This window comes from Gastrolobium bilobum, unplaced genomic scaffold (genome assembly GCF_033153095.1).
Source record: "Gastrolobium bilobum isolate Gb01-03AN ecotype WA unplaced genomic scaffold, APGP_CSIRO_Gbil_v1 utg16198, whole genome shotgun sequence".
NCBI classification, from domain to species: domain Eukaryota; kingdom Viridiplantae; phylum Streptophyta; class Magnoliopsida; order Fabales; family Fabaceae; genus Gastrolobium; species Gastrolobium bilobum.
The window spans coordinates 271,882-291,033 of NW_026897479.1; the positions used below are offsets into that span (position 1 = coordinate 271,882).

At 37.1% G+C, this 19,152-nt stretch overlaps 1 protein-coding gene across 1 annotated transcript; it reads left to right on the forward strand.

Moving 5' to 3' along the window:
* The first annotated feature begins 563 nt into the window (after window positions 1-563).
* Window positions 564-18,174, forward strand: LOC133307255 (AP3-complex subunit beta-A). Its single transcript, XM_061507734.1, has 11 exons — window positions 564-796; window positions 1,093-1,169; window positions 1,512-1,761; window positions 2,002-2,619; window positions 5,004-5,177; window positions 10,027-10,153; window positions 10,226-10,335; window positions 10,592-10,792; window positions 12,107-13,074; window positions 13,402-13,671; window positions 17,590-18,174. The coding sequence occupies exons 1-11, from the start codon at window positions 581-583 to the stop codon at window positions 17,951-17,953; spliced, it is 3,375 nt and encodes a 1,124-aa protein (XP_061363718.1). The 5' UTR covers window positions 564-580; the 3' UTR covers window positions 17,954-18,174.
* Window positions 18,175-19,152: the final 978 nt, after the last annotated feature.

The window sequence follows — 19,152 nt, forward strand, 5'->3', positions numbered from 1 at the left end:
TACACTATGTTCTCCCGGGAGAACATAGTGTAACCAATGTTCTCCTGGGAGAACCTAGTATAGTTTGTAAACAAAAAAGTTTGTAAATATAATCTGCCCCTTTTTTAATACCATAAAATTATTATTTTTTTAAAATTTTGATTGAATATTTGGACGTTCTATAAAATAATCTTTTAAAATTATAATAGAATATTACATGAGATTTTTTTCAAATCTTTAAAATTTTAATCAAATATCAATAAATTTTATTGTCCATGATTAAAATTCCAATCTGATTACCAAAAAAAAAACAAAAAAATTCCAATCCTATAGACTGTGCGTCTTGCCTTTCGCAAATCAAATCATTATTATAGATTAGAGATGGTGCGATTTGTTTTTTTTTTTTTTTTTACCAACCTCAGTCGTAGAAGAAAGAAACATTCTTAGGAGAGGAAGAAAAAATATTTTTTTTAAAAAAAAAACTTTCGAATTTTTTTGTTCTGAGACGGAAATAAAGAAAACAAATTCTTACCAACATAACTGCAAGTTGCTGGAACAGATCAAAAACCATTTATTCCAAAATATAGAGAGAAAAAAAAAGATGTTTCCTCAATTCGGAGCGACGGCGGAATCTCTGAGCAAGGCGTCGACGGCGGTGTTCCGGATTGGCACCGACGCGCACCTCTACGACGATCCCGAAGATGTCAACATCGCTCCTCTCCTCGACAGCAAGTTCGATTCAGAGAAATGCGAAGCTCTCAAGCGCTTGCTCGCTCTCATCGCTCAGGGCTTCGATGTCTCCAACTTCTTCCCTCAGGTCACTCTTCCATCTTTCCGATCCATGCTTCTCTTTACATTCTCCACTTAACGCTTCCTCAATATGTGTCTAAATAGCCACAAATTCCACTTGATCGACCTTGATTATGAAGAAAATGTTGTATCTAGATAGTTCGTTTCGCATTGTGTGATGTGGTTTTTCGCCAACTAGTTTAATCGATTTTTGCTCACTCGCTCAGTTGATTTCCCAGAATTTTGTTGGGGAACTATGCTTATGCTACTCATGTACTCTCTCTCTCTCTCTGACTTCCTTTCAATTGGGAACAAAAATTACAGGTTGTTAAAAATGTTGCGTCTCAGTCCTTGGAAGTTAAGAAGCTGGTCTACTTGTACCTCCTGCATTATGCTGAAAAGTATGTACCTTCACTAAGCCTATAACTCTGTTGATCTGTGTAGAACAACTTGACATGGTTGCTTACCTTTTAGTCCTTCTTTCTCTTACCTAGTTCTTTTTATTTTTTATTTTTTTTCTTCCTCTTCTATTGAGGGGTGTTTTTTATGTTTAAAGTCCCGTGAGTCGATTATTTTTTTACACATTTGAAAAAATGATTTAGGTGAGGGATTTTGGACTCCTGTTTGGTCATGTACAAGAATAACGGCTATAATGCCTTTGGAAGTGAATTTGTTTTGACTTTTGTCATGTAACAAGTTATTGCTACCATTTTCCTATTGTTTTGTTTCTTTCTTTCACTCAGGCGTCCAAATGAAGCATTGCTATCAATTAATTACTTCCAGAAGGATATGGGGGACCCAAATCCGTTGGTGAGAGCATGGGCACTTCGTGCCATGGCCGGAATCCGCCTTCATGTAATTGCACCTCTCGTTCTTGTTGCCGTGGGAAAATGTGCTAGAGATCCTTCAGTCTATGTTAGAAAATGTGCGGCTAATTCTCTTCCTAAGCTCCATGATTTGCGGATGGAGGAACATACTTCTGCAATTGAAGAGGTCTGTTTAACATGTGTGCAGTTTGTCATAATCATTAAGATTTGCATTCAATAGGAACTAGATGACATAATAATAATGGAAAGAAGATGTGATATTTTCTCTAGGTTTTCCTTAGGGTATATACTTTTGAACTAAGAATTAGTAAAAGATAGTTTTATGCCAGATATTTGATTTCATCAATGTATGGTTGGAAGGCCATACAGGTTCTGTCCATAAATTTTGATCCTTCATATGGTGCAGATTGTTGGACTATTGTTAAATGACCATTCCCCTGGAGTCGTTGGAGCTGCTGCTTCTGCATTTACTTCTGTTTGCCCAAACAACTTCTCATTGATTGGAAGAAGTTACAGAAGATTGTGTGAGATTCTTCCTGATGTTGAAGAATGGGGTCAAATTATTCTAATTGGGATCCTTCTGCGGTATGTGATAGCGAGGCATGGTCTTGTCAAAGAATCCTTCATGTTTTCTTTGTATAATAAAGACGATGACAATTTAGAGGAAGATGAATCTTACATTAATTTAAAAGAAGATGATGGTTATGCCTCTGAGAAGACTGTATCTGAATTAGCAAATATGATCTTCCAGTGTTACATTGAAGGGCCAGATGAGTACTTATCACGATCAAGTTCAACAAATAGGGTTGCTCCTAAACTAGATGTATCACAATTTACATCTTGCAGTAATGATGTTGTGAAGATCCTGCTTCAGTGTACATCACCATTATTATGGTGTAATAACAGTGCAGTTGTACTTGCAGCTGCTGGTGTACACTGGATAATGGCTTCTAAGGTGGATGTTAAAAGAATTGTTAAACCACTCTTGTTTGTCCTGCGTTCATCGTATGCCTCAAGATATGTGGTATGATACATTTCTTGAATTCTTTTTTATACTGTTTAACTTCTGTGCTTCTACATTCTCTATTACATTCTTTTGTTGTTTGTCATCTGATGTACTATTATAAATTCCATACGGATTCGTCTTTTTAGGAGCTTGTGTTGTGTAGATGTGTAATATGTTATTACGTTTATGGTGTATTCTCTAATCCCGAATGCATTATTGCTTCTTTTAATGGAAAAAAAAGTTTTTCATTTGATGATGTTTCTATTTTACCCCTTGAGGATTATATTGTGTTATTGCCCCTGTGACTAACCAACTGTCAGATGAGTTTTAGTGAGAAGAAGATTGATATTCTGAGCTTCAGAAAGAAAGAAAAAATGTCTGTATGTTTGATATCATTCAAATTAGTTTTAGAAAAGAACAACTGAAACTTTTGGGTAGAGAATCATTAAAGTGATACCTACCATGAGAAGAGAGTTATCTATTGTCTAGGTCTTTTAGAACACCTGTGGTAGTCTTGGCATTTCAATTATGATAAGCCAAAGATATAAAAGGATAAAATTTAATTTTTTATTTTGTCCGTCGCTCTGTGCCTCAAATATGATTTAAATGGATACATCATTATAATTGAATCACTGAATGCTGGTGGGATAGGTATTACAGCTCATAGTGTTGGGTCAGGGAAAGCATCCCGTGTTACTTGCTAGTGATCTTATCCTTACTTAGCTTTATCATTTATGTATTAATTATTACATTTTGATGAGTTCATGACACTTCCAGTAGTCACTTCACTTTGATGATTTGCAGATTTGACTACTAGCTAGGGTGACATTTCAATATTTACATGGCTGGTGGGGGCTCAAAACTAGAGCTTTTTATGTACTGCATAGGAACTGTACATTTAAGAGAGCCATGTTCATGGCCGTTCCTTCAAATGCATGATTTTTGTTTTAATGTGTTGAGAAATATAGTCTCACATTGGTTGTATGAGCAACTATTGTGAGGTTTATAAGACCTTGCGCACTACCACCCCTTGAGCTAGCTTTTGGGGTGGTGTATCCCAAGGTTCTTTACATGGTATCAGAGCCTCGCCGTCTCCCACTTTCTCTTGTGAAATTTCTTAGCACAGGTAGGCTGGACTTGTTGCATTATCCACTCTTCAAGCCCAAAGAGCTCTCGTGTGAGGGGGCGTGTTGAGATATATAGTCCCACATTGGTTGTATGTGCAACTAATGTGAAGTTTATAAGGCCTTGGGCACTCCCACCCTTTGAGCTAGCTTTTGGGGTGGTGTATCCCAAGGTTCTTAACATGGTATCAGAGCCTTCGAAATCTCACCGCCTCCCACTTTCTTTGTAGTGGAATTTCCACATGTAGGTGGGCTTGTATGTTGTCCGCCCTTCAAGCCCTGTGGGCTCTCGTGTGAGGGGGGGTGTTGAGAAATATAGTCTCACATTGGTTGTATGAGCAACTAATGTGAGGTTTATAAGACCTTGCGCACTCCCACCCCTTGAGCTAGCTTTTGGGGTGGTGTATCCTAAAGAACCTTGGAATACACCACCCCAAAAGCTAGCTCATAGGGTGGGAGTGCCCAAGGCCTTATAAAGTCCACATTAGTTGCACATACAACCAATGTGGGACTATATATCTCAACACGTCCCCTCACACGAGAGCCCATTGGGCTTGAAGAGTGGAAGATGCAACAGGCCCAGCCTACCTGTGCTAAGAAAGTCCACAAGAGAAAGTGGGGGGCGGCGAGGCTCTGATACCATGTAAAGAACCTTGGAATACACCACCCCAAAAGCTAGCTCAAAGGGTGGTATATCCCAAGGTTCTTTGCATAATGCATGAATGACATTGCTTACATGTTTTCAAAATTGCTATCTTCACTTTTACTCTAGGCAATCTTTAATCAGTTGTGGTGATAGTTAACAGAATATGCCTTGATGAACAAATGTTGGCTCAGACATCTAAATGAGAATGTTCTGTTTCTGGAATGGATGTAACTTTTGATTGTTGATTCATCCGTAATAAGACTAGCATTGATGAAATAAGTGATTTCTTTAGTTAATGCTACGAGAGATAGCATTATATCTGCAGGGTGTTAAAATATGGTAATGGTGTTTTTTATGCTTAATCTTTTGAGAGGTAGTGATGTTGGATTGTTCTTGGGAGATCTCTTACTTGCTTTTGCTGTTGATATGTATTACTATTGTCTATTTCAAATATTGGATTCTGTCTTTTCTCGATGGATGATGAAATTTCATTAGGATGAGAGATGGAGTACATAGAAAATATCCTAAGATAAGGCATGTCAATGATGGATTCTAGTTAATCAATATATATTCTCAATTTCTTTGATACTCGACTTTGATATCAATGATTGTTTGCTCATTGGCATATGCAGGTATTATGCAATATCCAAGTATTTGCTAAGGCTTTGCCATCTCTCTTTGCTCCACACTATCAAGACTTTTTCATATGTTCTTCAGATTCCTATCAGATAAAAGCACTGAAGCTGGAGATACTTTCTTCTATTGCTACGGATTCGTCTGTTTCATTCATTCTTAAAGAATTTCAGGTATTTCACATCAATATATGTTTTCTTACCCTGGTAAGATATGATGTGAGGTGAATGTCTTCCAGAAAGAAGTATTTGTTATTTTTACTTAGTTTCCTTATAAAAAATGAATAGTATGATAATCAGTATTTGAACTTTCTGCTCTTATACTGTAAGTTTCTTTTGATTCTGAATTGTTCCTTGTTTTAGCATTATTTTTAAATTGTAAGAAATGGGATCATTCATTTTTTTTGAGACACTGTTGGAATATGGGTTTATTTTGATTCTGTCAACTTTACACTATCTTAAGTGTTTGCAGCTGTGTTGCTTGTCTAGCATTTGCCCCTTTTTTTTGGTATATAGGAAGTGGATTTGATACCTCTTGTTAGAATATCTAGAGGATACTCATATCATGATTATATCTTAGAATAGTTTAGAGTATTTTAGATATTTCATAGGATTGATTTTCATATTTTCTTATATTTCATATTTTTGTTTCTTTATTTAAGTAGGATTTGGAGTCTGTAATTAGATTAAATAGGGGTTATTGCTTTGTCTTTTGCATCACATCTTCATGTCAAATCAATATAAATTTCATATTATTTAATCTTTATTCTCTTTTTCCTTCCTTCCTTACCCAAGTCCTACAATTTCATCATGGTATCAGAGTGGTGCCATCCTCCGTTTCCTGTCCCTTCTTGACTTTGCTATCAAGTTTCCTAAAATCCGGAGCCCCATTTTATATACATGATTACTTTGTTCCTTTCGATTAACCGTCTCTTTGCCTTATCATCTTTTTGGCAACTTCCTCTACACCGTGAGCTAGTGCCTGCAATCTTTTATGACTTTCCAGTGAGCTTTTCGGCCTCCAAATTGGCCAATCTTTGGTGGTTTCAAGCTGAACTGACCTCATCCCTCCATTCATCGCTTCCACCTACTTCCTTTTGTTTGGCAAGGTTGCTTGCTGGCAACCACAGCATCGGACTCGTCTTGTCCAGATTACCCCATCCTTGCTAGTTTCAGGCTGAACGGAGGCTACATGGCCCTAGGCGCGCCATTCACATCCAGTGTCGCTTTGCTAGGACCACGTGCAGTCCTCTCAGTTGTGTGTGGCGGGGCGGCACATTTGGCAGTGTCTCAATCGCCGTTTTCTGTACAATACTAAACTTTCTCTCCTCTAACTAGATCTGGTTTCACCTCATCCAATCGACGCTGTTCAAGTATTGGGTTGTTGATACCTACCATTTAGCCGGCACTATCCATGCACCAGCTTCCCTACCACTGTCCGTCTCACACTCTCACCTCTGGTGCTGGTCTTTTTGTCAGCATCTCGTTCCATTTTGGTGGTTTGCAGTCTCATTCTTGTCTCGGGTGGGGTAGTTTCATTCTGTTGCTCAAAGTCACAACCTTTGAGTTCTTTGGTCTTTAGATTTACCTAGCCTCTATTTTAACCAAAAATGGCGTGAAGCATGACTAATCCCTCTGAATCAACACTCTACATCTGGTGCACAAGAATCGATGATAGTGTTATTTGCCTAGTTGGCTCTTTTACAACACCAAGCTGATGTCTTCATCCTCAAAACCACTAGCATCTTCTCAATCTTCTTGGACAAGGATGCAATTTGTCCGAGCTAAGCCCTCATATGCTCTTATGCCATTTGTAAAGGACATAAGTAGCTACTACCCAAGAAACTTGAGAGGGAGGCCCTAACCAAGTTGGTCTAAAAGCAACTAAGCCTAAGTTACTTGTAGTATGCTATTCAAGCCTGCCCCTTAATACTTTCTTCTCTCACTGATGGGAGGCTTATGGTGTTATTTGTGATTTTTTTATTTTAGAAGTAATTACTATTACTATTATTTTCTAGAAACGAGTCAAGCTGAAACTTAGCTTGATTTGACTCATTTAAATAAATTTGAAACTCAACTTAATTGGACATGAGCCAGATTTTAATGAAAGGAATTTGTCTCAAACAATACTTGTGCACCATTGACTTGCCAGCTTTACTTATATGAACTAAATGAGCTGAATTGTTCCAAGTGCTCAATATGAATCATTTAAGTTGAGCTGGCTTGTGAAGTCGGTTGATTAGTTCAATTCATTCAACTTAATTCAGCCTAAATGTATTTTTTAATAATCAGTTGTTAGTGAATTCTTAATATTTTCTTTTAATATTTAAATCAGCGTTTGGAGAAATTATTCCATCTCTTAATTTGTTCATATGATCGGAGAATTATTTAGCAATGAAAGAGATACGAAAAAGGAAAGAAAAAATAGGAAATTCACTGAATTAACTAGGAACCCCAGAAAAATAGGAACATCAATAAAACAGTGTAGTTGACTGCAATCCTCCTAATTATAAGATGATGTGATTCTCATAATATTCCAGGATTGCTTTCCAACAAATATAAAATTCATATGTAGTGAATCGTTCAATGAATCATGGGTATAGGAGAATGTAATTTTCTCTAGAATGTACCATTCATCTTCTTCTGTATATACTGAGTTTTTGTATCTTCTGACTTTTGGTTTTGGCTGGTATGGTATCTACTACAACCATGTCTATATGGTGCTCAATACACCTCAGGTATTCAGTTACTTAGATTGTTAGCTGATCTGTTACGGCAGTTAAGGCTTTTGTTATATTAATTATTACCGGATGTGGCTGATTTATTTTCCTGATCCTGGTTTGTTTAATCTAGCTAGCTTTTTTATATTATATATATAGGTTATATCTTGTATAGTGTAACTAAAGTTTGAACTATACAGAATTCAAGAAACAATTCACATCTCTCTTTATTCTTCTTTTTTTTTTGTAATATTTTTTGAATTTTGTTTTATTCAGATTTTGGTTACGCTATATGAGAAGTAATTTATATATAGAAGAATATAAAGCTTGCTAGACAAGCTTAGAGTAGGATCAGCAAAATAAGATCAGCCACATTTGATTAGAACTAATATAATAGAAGTCTTAACTGTCATAACAGACCAATTAACAATTTAACTAGCTGTAACAGACTAATTAAGGTATATTGAACAACCTATAGGCATGACTGTTGTGGATATCAGCCAGCAATAAAATATAAAAACAATTCAGTAGATCCAGAAAATGAAAAGTACATTTTTGAGAAAAATACATTCTCCTATAACGGCCCTGTTTATTTATGCTTTTTTAAAGAAAAAAGTGTTTCTTTAATTAAAAACATTTTTCAAAAAATCTATACTTATTAAATAAGTTTTTTTGTAAAAAAGAAAAACAACAAAATCATAGTTTTAGTAATTTTCTCATAAGCTAAAAAAGTAGCTCTAGAATAAAACACTTTTTCTCAAAAGCTTATCCAAACACTTTTTTGTAATAGTAATAATAATATAACCACTCATCAACAAACTGAGTTGATTATATCTTGATTCTTGACTCATTTAACAAATGAATGGTGTGTAGCCTTTTGTTAGAGTGAGCTCAGGGACTCAAGAATATGAAAATACACCATATATATATAGATTCCTACCATCATAGAGTCCATTTAGGTGTGCACTAAACATGGGCTACTGTTAATGAAAGTTAATTGCAGACCAGTGGATGGTGATTGTCCACATTATTACCAATGGACCATATAAAGCACTAACACCAGTGGATGGTGAATGTCCACTGGTCCACCATCCACAACGGATGTGGACATTCACCATCCACCGGTGTTAGTGCCTTATGTGGTCCACTGGTAATGGAATGGTCATTCACCATCCATTGGTCTGCCATCAACGTTCATTAACAGTAAAATTTATAGTTTGTATTGGTTCACGAGTAAGTCTTAGGTGTAGGCGTAGGCCACTATAGGCACTTAAATCAATAGTTGACATGTGTAAAATTTATTTTAGAGTTACATGCATTGTCCACACAACCTTTGTACACATTTCAACTATTCATTTGAGTCCCTACGGTATAGTTTGTCTAAACAAGAATATTTTTTGGTTCATGAACCTGATCTGTTGAGTCAATCAAGTTGAGTCCCGGGTGTTTTGGAGTCGGCTGGTTCATTATCAGCCTATTTATCTTTAGTAGTTGCATTTATATTTTTCCATTATTTTTTGTTTCCCTTTGCTTTACGTTCTTTCATTTACAAAGTAACATAAGCACTCCTAGTATGCAGTTTTAAATGCTTGTGGTTTGGGGAACAAAATCAGATATATTGTTTGGATCATTTATCTGAATAGACAAAAAGGTCTTCTTATGGAATATGATTTCCATGCATATTTTAGAATTTTCAAGCAACTAGAACTAGGACTATTTTCAGACAGACAGACACTGCTCCATCTAATAAAGCATATGTAGCCAATGGCCATGTAGTCACCAGGGTTTTTGGTGTCTATGGTGGGAAGAGAGAGAGAGAGAAAGAGGGGGAAGGGGGGGGGGGGTAGGTAGAGCTGGCAAAACGGGCTCGGCTCGGCGGGCCAACCCGCCAAACGGGGCGGGACGGGCTGAGTTTTTCAACCCATCTCAAAAGCGGGGCGGGGCGGGCTCCTTTTTTGGCGGGTTGATGGCGGGCATAGGCGGGCCGAGACGGGTTAGTGTAAAATAGGCTCGGGCTGGCGACCCAACCCGCCAAACGGGGCGGGGCGGGCTGACTCATTTTTTGGCTGGTTGATGGCGGGGCGGGGCGGGGCGGGCCGCCCACTTTGCCACCTCTAGGGGTAGGGGTCTCCTACCTTAAAAAAAAAAATAATAATTTAGGAGCTAGATATGCTTATGCAGGCTTCCACTACCATCATAGGTTTCATTAATTTTTATGGTTGTTCATATTTATCTTTTCGCTATGACATTTACAATCATGGAGTCTGGTGCATTGATTGACACTTTTCTTAGTGTGTTGCTAGGATTATATAAGAGATCCAGACAGGAGATTTGCTGCTGACGCAGTTGCTGCCATTGGTCTATGTGCTCAGCGACTTCCAAAAATGGCATCTACATCCTTGGAGGGATTGTTGACTCTGATTAGACAGGGTATGTGACCTGATTGTTAAGTCTATTTATTGAAGAAATAAATCATGTCTAGTTTAATATCCATATTTGCAGAATTCTTTTGTGGTGAAATTAGATCCTTGGATGGAGAAGAGGGCATGGTAATTCAAGCAATCATGTCCATCAAATCAATCATAAAATTAGATCCTACCAGTTATGAGAAGGTATTCTTCTGATTATTTTTCCTATAAAATCATCCCCTGTGGTACTGTGATTCTTTTTTTTTGTTTTGGTATTTTATTAAAAATTGTTTCAAAAGACAATATGGAGATGTGGAACAATCTAGAGATGAGATTGGGCAGCATACTAATAAATATGTTATGTGTGGTATTGCATCTCTTGAGTTAGTAGTACTTGCAATCTTTAAATACATTGCTTGTGGAGTTATGACTGACTTCTAATCTTTTCAATTGTTAAAAGGTTATAATTCAGTTGATTCGTAGTTTGGATACAATCAAGGTTCCTGCTGCCCGTGCAATGATTATTTGGATGTTGGGGGAGTATTGCTCTTTGGGTGAGCTAATTCCAAGGATGTTGAGCACTGTGCTTAAGTATCTTGCTTGGTGTTTTGCTTCAGAAGCATTAGAAACTAAGCTTCAGATTCTTAATACTATTGCAAAGGTATTCATCAAGCTATTTTGGTACTTTTGTTTGAAAAAAGTTGTTTTTTATATATATATTTGCTTATTGATTGATTAATATGATAGTTGGACCAAAGGTATTCTTCTCCCTTCTGTTCTTCAATTGAGCTTTAAAGACTTGATCCATTTGGTGACCATCTGGATATGGTGTCATTGGTCTGTTCAATGATCATATGTAAACAAGTATAGCTAACTCCTGCTTGAGAGTAATTGTTGAGGTCCGAGATTGGACAGTTTGGTTGTTTAAAGAAATACTTGTAGGATGAAATTCTTTTTTATTAGGTGAATAGCTTATATTTTGAGTCTGCTTCAGATTTTGGAAAGTGAAGGATGCTTTGTCCAGGTTTTTTTTGTAATTATTTTGTTAAGAAAGTACAGAAATTAAGGATGAGGCATTCTCGAAGGAAATACATCAACAGTAATGCCCTCCAATCCTGGTGTTTATCAACTAAGGAATCCACTGAAAAATAATCAATGTCTGACAGGCTGAGCATCATTTAGAGGCCAAAGATGACTTTTTCCCATAAAAGTGGCATATATGATTTTTGTAACAATGTGAGCATTTTGCATGGGATCCTAGCTTTGGTGCATCTGACTTTTAAAAGATGTCTCTGAATCTCTAATCTGTGATTTTGTTTGTGTCAGCATCTGCAATAAATAAACGATACTATCTGATCTGAATATATATATATATATGGAAAAAATATTTCTCAAGCTGCTTGAGACAATGTTATCTCTGGCCACCCCAAAATTACGTCGTTTTGTTTATTTATTTCTTTATATTAATTGATTCACCTTTGAATGTTTATGATTCCTTTTTTCTCTTTCTTCCTTTATCACCATTGATCCATCTTTGTACGGTTATGATTTAGTAGCCGGAGATAACATTGTCTCAAGCAGCTTGAGAAACGATAAGCCCTATATATATTATATATATATCAAATTGTTAACAACTTAACTCATTTAAAACTGTTCTTTTGCTTGTAATAATTAGCTTTACTAAGTAAGCTTCATATATCTTTGATCTGAATGTGTTATAATTCTCTACATGTCATGTCTTCATAGATATTTTCTCCCATTTAGTCGAATATGTTCTTCACAACCCTACCTTTCCTTGTAACTAGCATTCACAGTTTTCATTATACTACTCTGTCTTCTACTTGAATTTTCTCATTTCTGTAAGGTTCCTTGCCTTGCCTCCCTTTAAAATTGGGAAGAATAAAGGCCTTGTAGCCTAGTGGCACCTCCCCTATTCACCTCCTTGACTTACTTTTTAAATGGTTTTTGCTCACAGGTCTTATTATGCATTGAGGGAGAAGATGTTTTGACCTCTAGAAAAGTTTGGAGTTATGTAATTGAACTGGCTGAGTGTGACGTGAACTATGATATTCGTGATCGTTCACGTTTCTTAAAGAATCTCTTTACAAGCAATTTGGAGTCTCAACATGTGGAAGAAGGAAATAGTGAAACACAAAAAAGAGACCAGTCATATGTACTTGCAGAATGCATATTTGGTGGACAGACAAAAGCTGTGACAGTTCCATCTGAATCCAACAATTACCGGTTTTACCTCCCGGGATCTCTTTCACAGTTAGTATTCCATGCAGCTCCAGGCTATGAGCCTCTCCCAAAACCTTGTAGTCTTCCATCCATTGATCTTGATCAGTATGATGGAGCAGCTAAGGGGGATGATGCTGGCACATCTGGGTCTTTGGATGAGGAAAGTGCTTCCGATTATAGTTCTGAACAGTCAATTACTGGTTCAAGCGAAGTTAGTGGCAGTGAAGAGACTGTTTCCGGCAATGAAGTTGACAAAAATGCTGATCCATTGATCCAGATTTCAGACACCGGCAATGTCTGTGAAGACCGGAATGGTGGGGCTCACTCTGGCACTGCTGGGTTTGGGGACTTGATGTCAACGAAGTCTCTTGAGTCTTGGTTGGATGAACCAGCCAGGTCATCTAAAGGAAGTGAAATAGATCAGAACCGAGTTTGTAGATCTTCAGCAAGAATTACCATGGGAAATATTGGAAGCCGAGTTAAACCCAAATGCTACACACTCTTAGATCCTGCAAATGGAAATGGGTTAAAGGTGAATTATTCATTTTCATCTGAGACTTCAAGCATATCCTCTCATCTTGTATGTTTAGAAGTATTCTTCGAAAATTGTTCTTTGGAACCCATGTTTGATATAGTCTTGATTGATGAAGATTCTAGCAAAAACTCTGATTCTAACGAACAAATACCACCAACAACTGAAAAGTAAGTACTAATCTTCCTTTTCAGATTTCGTAATGTAGTTATCTTCCTTTTTTTTCTTCTTTCATTAATAATTTGGATTTCATATACTTATTCGTGTTGTTGATATGTTCTGATAACTTCCGGTTTTTTAGTGGGTTGCATAAAATAGTATCTATCATTTTTTTAGGTGAGAATTTGAATTTAGATTGCTGTACTATGTGTAAACTTTGGTCTATGTATTGACCCTATTCACTGGATCTGCATCATTATTCCAGTTTACCTATGCAAAATCTTTACATGCGGGCTTTACAAGTGCTCATGCCTACTACTTTTATGTTTTTGTTGCAGTACCTTGAAATTTCATATTGATAAACCAGCACTGGTTTCCATGGAGGAGATCCCTTCGCTGGATCCTGGTCAGACAGCAAACCAGACTCTACTAGTTCGCTTCCATCACCACCTTTTGCCTCTGAAACTGGCTTTGTTTTGCAATGACAAGAAATTCCCTGTTAAGTTAAGGCCTGACATTGGATACTTTGTAAAACAACTTCCGATCAGTATTGAAGCTTTCAGAGATAAGGAATCCCGCCTTCCAGGGATGTTTGAATATGTGAGGAGGTACGACACTATATTTTGTTGCTTGTTGTATACAAATTGTTAAGTCTGGCATCCCTATCCCTGGGATTAATATACCATGGATGTGCCTTTAGGAAGACTTATGGTTCCTCGTGCTCCCCAACCCTCCTTTCCCACACTTCAATTTTTTTAATAATGAACGAGAAGTTTAATTTTGTTGAAAAATTAAAATACTGTAATAGAGGATTAGGTATTGGTCAAATTCTTATAAAATGCCACCCATATGCAACATCAGAATAAGCGTGTCAGGGAGAGAAATGGAGAATTGAATTTACATTCGAAATTTAAACTTCGATGAATAGGAAACTTCCTAAGTAAATGGGGTAATCAAGTGAATTTAAATTTAAATTACGATGGTCTTTTTTTTTTGGGTAGATACCAACCGGTGCCCAAAGTCTTAACGGGTCCGATTAATTCGGTTTTGTGTTTAAGTCTCTCCACCCTTCCCAGGAATAGTGACTCTCAGGAATTGAACTTGAATTCAGTATCCTTTGGGCAGGTCAAATTCTAGGGTCTAGCTAGGTTGTCACTAGACCAACAACTCTTGGGTAAATTACATGGTCTTTTGAGCTATTGTTTGTTTATTATTATGACTGTTTTGCATGTCAAAAATAAAGGAGACTTCAAATTTAAAGAGTATGGATATTGTGCTTATTCAGGCTCTTTATTTTCTTTCTATATCCTTTAGGCATCCTTGGGAAAGCATCTCTGAAATGTTTCTCTGAATCCATAATTGGATATACTTCAGAGTGAAAGTTAAAACACTTGATCCTCCTTGTCAATTTGTTTTTTATTTTTTATTTCATTAGGATCTAGAATAATCATATTTTACCTATTCGGCTATGCAGTCAATTGAATCTGAAATATATTGTATATTCAAGTGTATATTGTCTGTACAAGGAGGCTCTCTATTTATAGAGACTAAAAGACCTAATGGGATGACCTAATGGGCCAAGCCCACAATCTAGACTATTCTAATAATAATAAATTAATATTATTTCTAACACTCCCCCTCAAGCTGGTGCGTATATATCAAAAGCTCCCAGCTTGTTACAAATATGATCTATTCGGGGACCTCTAAGAGCTTTAGTGAATACATCTGCAAGTTGATCATTGGAATTGACAAATGCTGTCTCGATCTCCCTTGACTGGATCTTTTCTCTAACAAAGTGACAGTCAATTTCTATATGCTTGGTCCTCTCATGAAAGACTGGGTTAGAGGATATATGCAAAGCGGCTTGGTTATCACAAATGAGCTTCATAGGCCTTTGTTCACAGAGATGGAGTTCCTTCAGCAATTGACTCAGCCAGATGAGCTCACAGGTTGCATTTGCCATTGCCCGATATTCTGCCTCCGCACTGGATCTGGCGACCACAGTTTGCTTCTTACTCTTCCAAGAGATCAAATTTCCTCCGAAGAGAACACAATACCCTGAGGTGGATCGTCTATCTGAAGGAGAACCTGCCCAGTCAGCATCTGAATAACTAGAGATCTCTGAACTCCCTTTATTTGTATATAATAAACCTCTTCCTGGCACCTTTTTAATATATCGGAGAATTCTAATAACTGCATCCCAATGGGAGTCACAGGGAGAATCAAGAAATTGACTTGCAACACTCACTGCGAAGGAGATATCTGGCCTTGTCACAGTGAGATAATTCAATTTTCCAACTAGTCGGCGGTAGCGACTAGGATCTGGCAGTGGCTCCCCCTGTCCTGGTAATAACTTAACATTGGGGTCCATAGGTGTATCAATGGGTTTACAGCCTAACATGCCAGTCTCATCTAGGATATCTAGTGCATACTTCCTCTGACAGATGGAAATGCCCCGCCTAGACTGTGCAACTTCGATCCCCAAGAAATATCAAAGTCTGTCAAGATCTTTGGTCTGAAATTGATTGAATAAATGCTCTTTCAACTGATCAATCCCGGTCTGATCACTGCCTGTAATGATAATGTCATCAACATAGACCAGGAGATAAACGCACTGGCCAGAAGAGCTATGCCGGTAAAAGACAGAATGATCGGCTTTGCTTCTGATTAAGCCAAAGGATTCAACAACTGAACTAAAGCGGCTAAAGCAGGCCCGAGGAGATTGCTTCAGGCCATATAAAGATTTCCGAAGTTTACATATCATTCCAGAACTCTCCCCCTGAGCAACAAAACCTGGTGGTTGCTCCATATAAACTTCTTCCTGCAAGTCACCATGTAGAAAAACATTCTTAATATCAAGTTGGAGAAGGGGCCAGTGATGAATGGCGGCAAGGGCAAGAAACAGGCGAACAGAAGCCATCTTAGCAACAGGAGAAAAGGTATCCCCATAATCAAGACCAAAGATCTGTGTGTATCCCTTGGCCACTAAGCGAGCTTTAAGGCGATCAACAGTGCCATCAGGACCAACTTTAACTGTGAACACCCATCGACAACCAACAACAGACTTCCCGGGAGGAGCACGAACAAGATCCCAAGTGCCATTGGAGTGAAGTGCCTGCATTTCATCAAGCATCGCCTGGCGCCACCCTGGATGAGATAGTGCTTCACCTGTGGTTTTAGGGATGGAAACAGAAGAGAGACTAGAAACAAAAGTAAAATGTTGTGAAGAAAGTCTGTCATAACTCAAGAAAGAATAAAGGGGATGAGGATTTCGAGTGGATCGAATACCTTTCCGAAGGGCAATGGGAGGAGTCTCTGATGGAGGATCCGGAGGAGAAGAGCCGACGGGATAGGGCGATGAGTCATCAAGAGGCAAAGTCGGAGGAGGTGCAGGCTGACGACGCTGGTATGTGAGGAGAGGACGATCTGCAGGTATGGAGGTAATTGGTTGCTCCTCTGGAATAGGATCACCTGCAGCTGGTAAAGACAAGTCAAGAAAAGGAACAGGAAGGACCTGATCAACTTGGGACACTGGAGACGGAGTAGAGTGAAAAGGCTGCTGATCAAGGAAAGTGACATCAGCAGAAACAATATAACGCTTGAGATCAGGAGAATAGCAACGATACCCTTTTTGAAAACGTGTATACCCAAGGAAAATACATTTGAAGGCCTTGAATGTCAACTTGTCTTTACCTGGAGTAAGATCATGAACAAAACCTAATGGGATGACCTAATGGGCCAAGCCCACAATCTAGACTATTCTAGACTATTCTAATAATAATAAATTAATATTATTTCTAACACAGCCCATCTTAAAATTGCCTGACTAGTTTTTTACCATCTTTGTTACGATGTTAGGATCTACACTTGTCAAACAACATGATCTTAGTAAGTTCTTGCTAGCTTCAGAATATTAACCATCTAGCTCAGGCAATTCTTGCCACATAAAGTAATGCAGTCCTAGTGAATTAGGAATTTACCTTCAGTAAATACTATAGTTACCCACTGCAACTTCTCTGGTTGTTGTGTACATTAGTTATCATAGTCTTGGGAGCACTTGATTATGGCCCTTAAGCTGTGCGTTTTGTGTAACCACTTTCTGTTTAGATTTTGTTATGCTGAGTCATCACCTTAAACTAGTATTTGTACCTTAGGGGCTTCGGCTCTCAGTGACTTTTCATTCTCACACATCCAATACAATGGCTGATTTCCAGAATATTCTCTCTCTCTCTCTCTGTCTGTGTGTGTGTTTTTTTCTCTTCTTTTCCTTCCGTTTCTCACAAGAAATCTAATATGCAGCATCTTGGTCTAAATAAAAGAAACTGTGAAGAGATAAGTGGTGGAATTGCCATGTTGATTTAAAGGATGCAACAAATAAGAGAATTTATTTTGTAAATTAATCCGACACTAATTATCTGTTTATTATGCGTTTTGTTTTTACATTCCCCTCTCTTTGTCCCTTTTATTTTTTCCAGTTTCATCCTTGGGATTTCTAAATTTGATTTTCTTGCATAATTTGCATCCAGTTGCACCTTCACTGATCACATTCTAGAGCTGAACAAGGGCAGCAACTCCTTGACAGAAGACAAATTTCTTGTGATCTGCGAATCCTTAGCACTAAAGATGCTAAGCAATGCAAATCTTTCTCTTGTATCTGTGGATATGCCGGTTGCTTCCAACCTCGATGATGCATCTGGTTTGTGCTTGCGTTTCAGCAGTGAGATCTTGAGCAATCCCATGCCATGCTTAGTTACTATTAGTGTTGAAGGCAAGTGTTCTGACCCATTGATTGTTTCTGTAAAAGTCAACTGTGAAGAGACTGTATTTGGCTTAAATTTCTTAAATAGGGTTATCAATTTCTTAGTTGAGCCATCTGTTACCCACTCTTAAGTTTTGATATGGGATAGAAAATTCGCAAATATCAATTGATTTGTGGGAAAGTATATTTGAAAAACAAGAAGAGCATGGCTAATCGTTTTGAATTTTGTCTTTTGGGGAGGTATTGGAATTCTGGTTTTTCAGTTTTTTTTTTTCTCATTTATATTGTTGGGAATGAAGAAGGGCACGCCACCAATGGGGGTCGGACGACTGTAATCACTTTTTTGGTTAATCTCTAGTTTTACATAGACTTTCATGTCTTCTTTTCCTTCCGTTTTTTTGGTTGGGCTTTTCATTCTTATCAAGTGTTGCGTGGAAAGCAACTCAACTCATCGCGCTTTATTAAAGTGCAACTTTTAGATTTTGCGAGGCGCATGATTTCTAATGTAATAAAAATTCACCTAGTGGTTCTTGTATGACTAATTGTATACGGAACCTTTATTGAATATATATGAAAAATGTTTTTCATAGAGTTGTGTCAGTAAAAAAAAGATAAATTATTAAATTAATATTTTTTATTTAAAAATTTAAATTAAAAAAAAATCACTTGTTTTCTTCCATATATATATATATATATATATATATATATATATATATATATATGAAAAAAATATTCCTTAAGTTGCTTGAGATATATTTATCTTCAGCCAGTCTAAAATTATATTATTTTGTTTATTTATTTTCTTATATTTATTGATTCTTTTTGAATGATTATGATTTTTTTTTTCTCTTTCTTTATAATCATTGATCTATTTTTGTATGATTATGATTTAGTGGTCGGAGATAAAAAGATGTATTCTGTATTGTGCTGCAAATATGTAATAAAAGATGAAGCATATTACTCCAGTAGTACTCATCTTTCTTTCGCAGGTATCAGGACTTAAAATATGAATTCACAAATAATTTTTGGCTATTGGTTGTATTGAATATTTATGGTGAAACTAGTCAGTAGGGCCGGTAAAGTAGAGCTGGTAAAGCTGACCAATCCGCTTCTAACTCTCCAAGGGGCAGGGTGAGTTGATTCGCACAAGTGGACTGAAAATATTTACTCAACTTATCTAAATAATAATAATAAAATATTTAAAATGAAAGCTAAATATATGGAAGAGATACAGTGCACTAGGCTTCCTGTTATTAATTGAATTTGGTTTGAGTTTGTTTATTTAAGATTTTTTTTAAATAATTTTGTTGTAAAAGAAAACAAATAAATG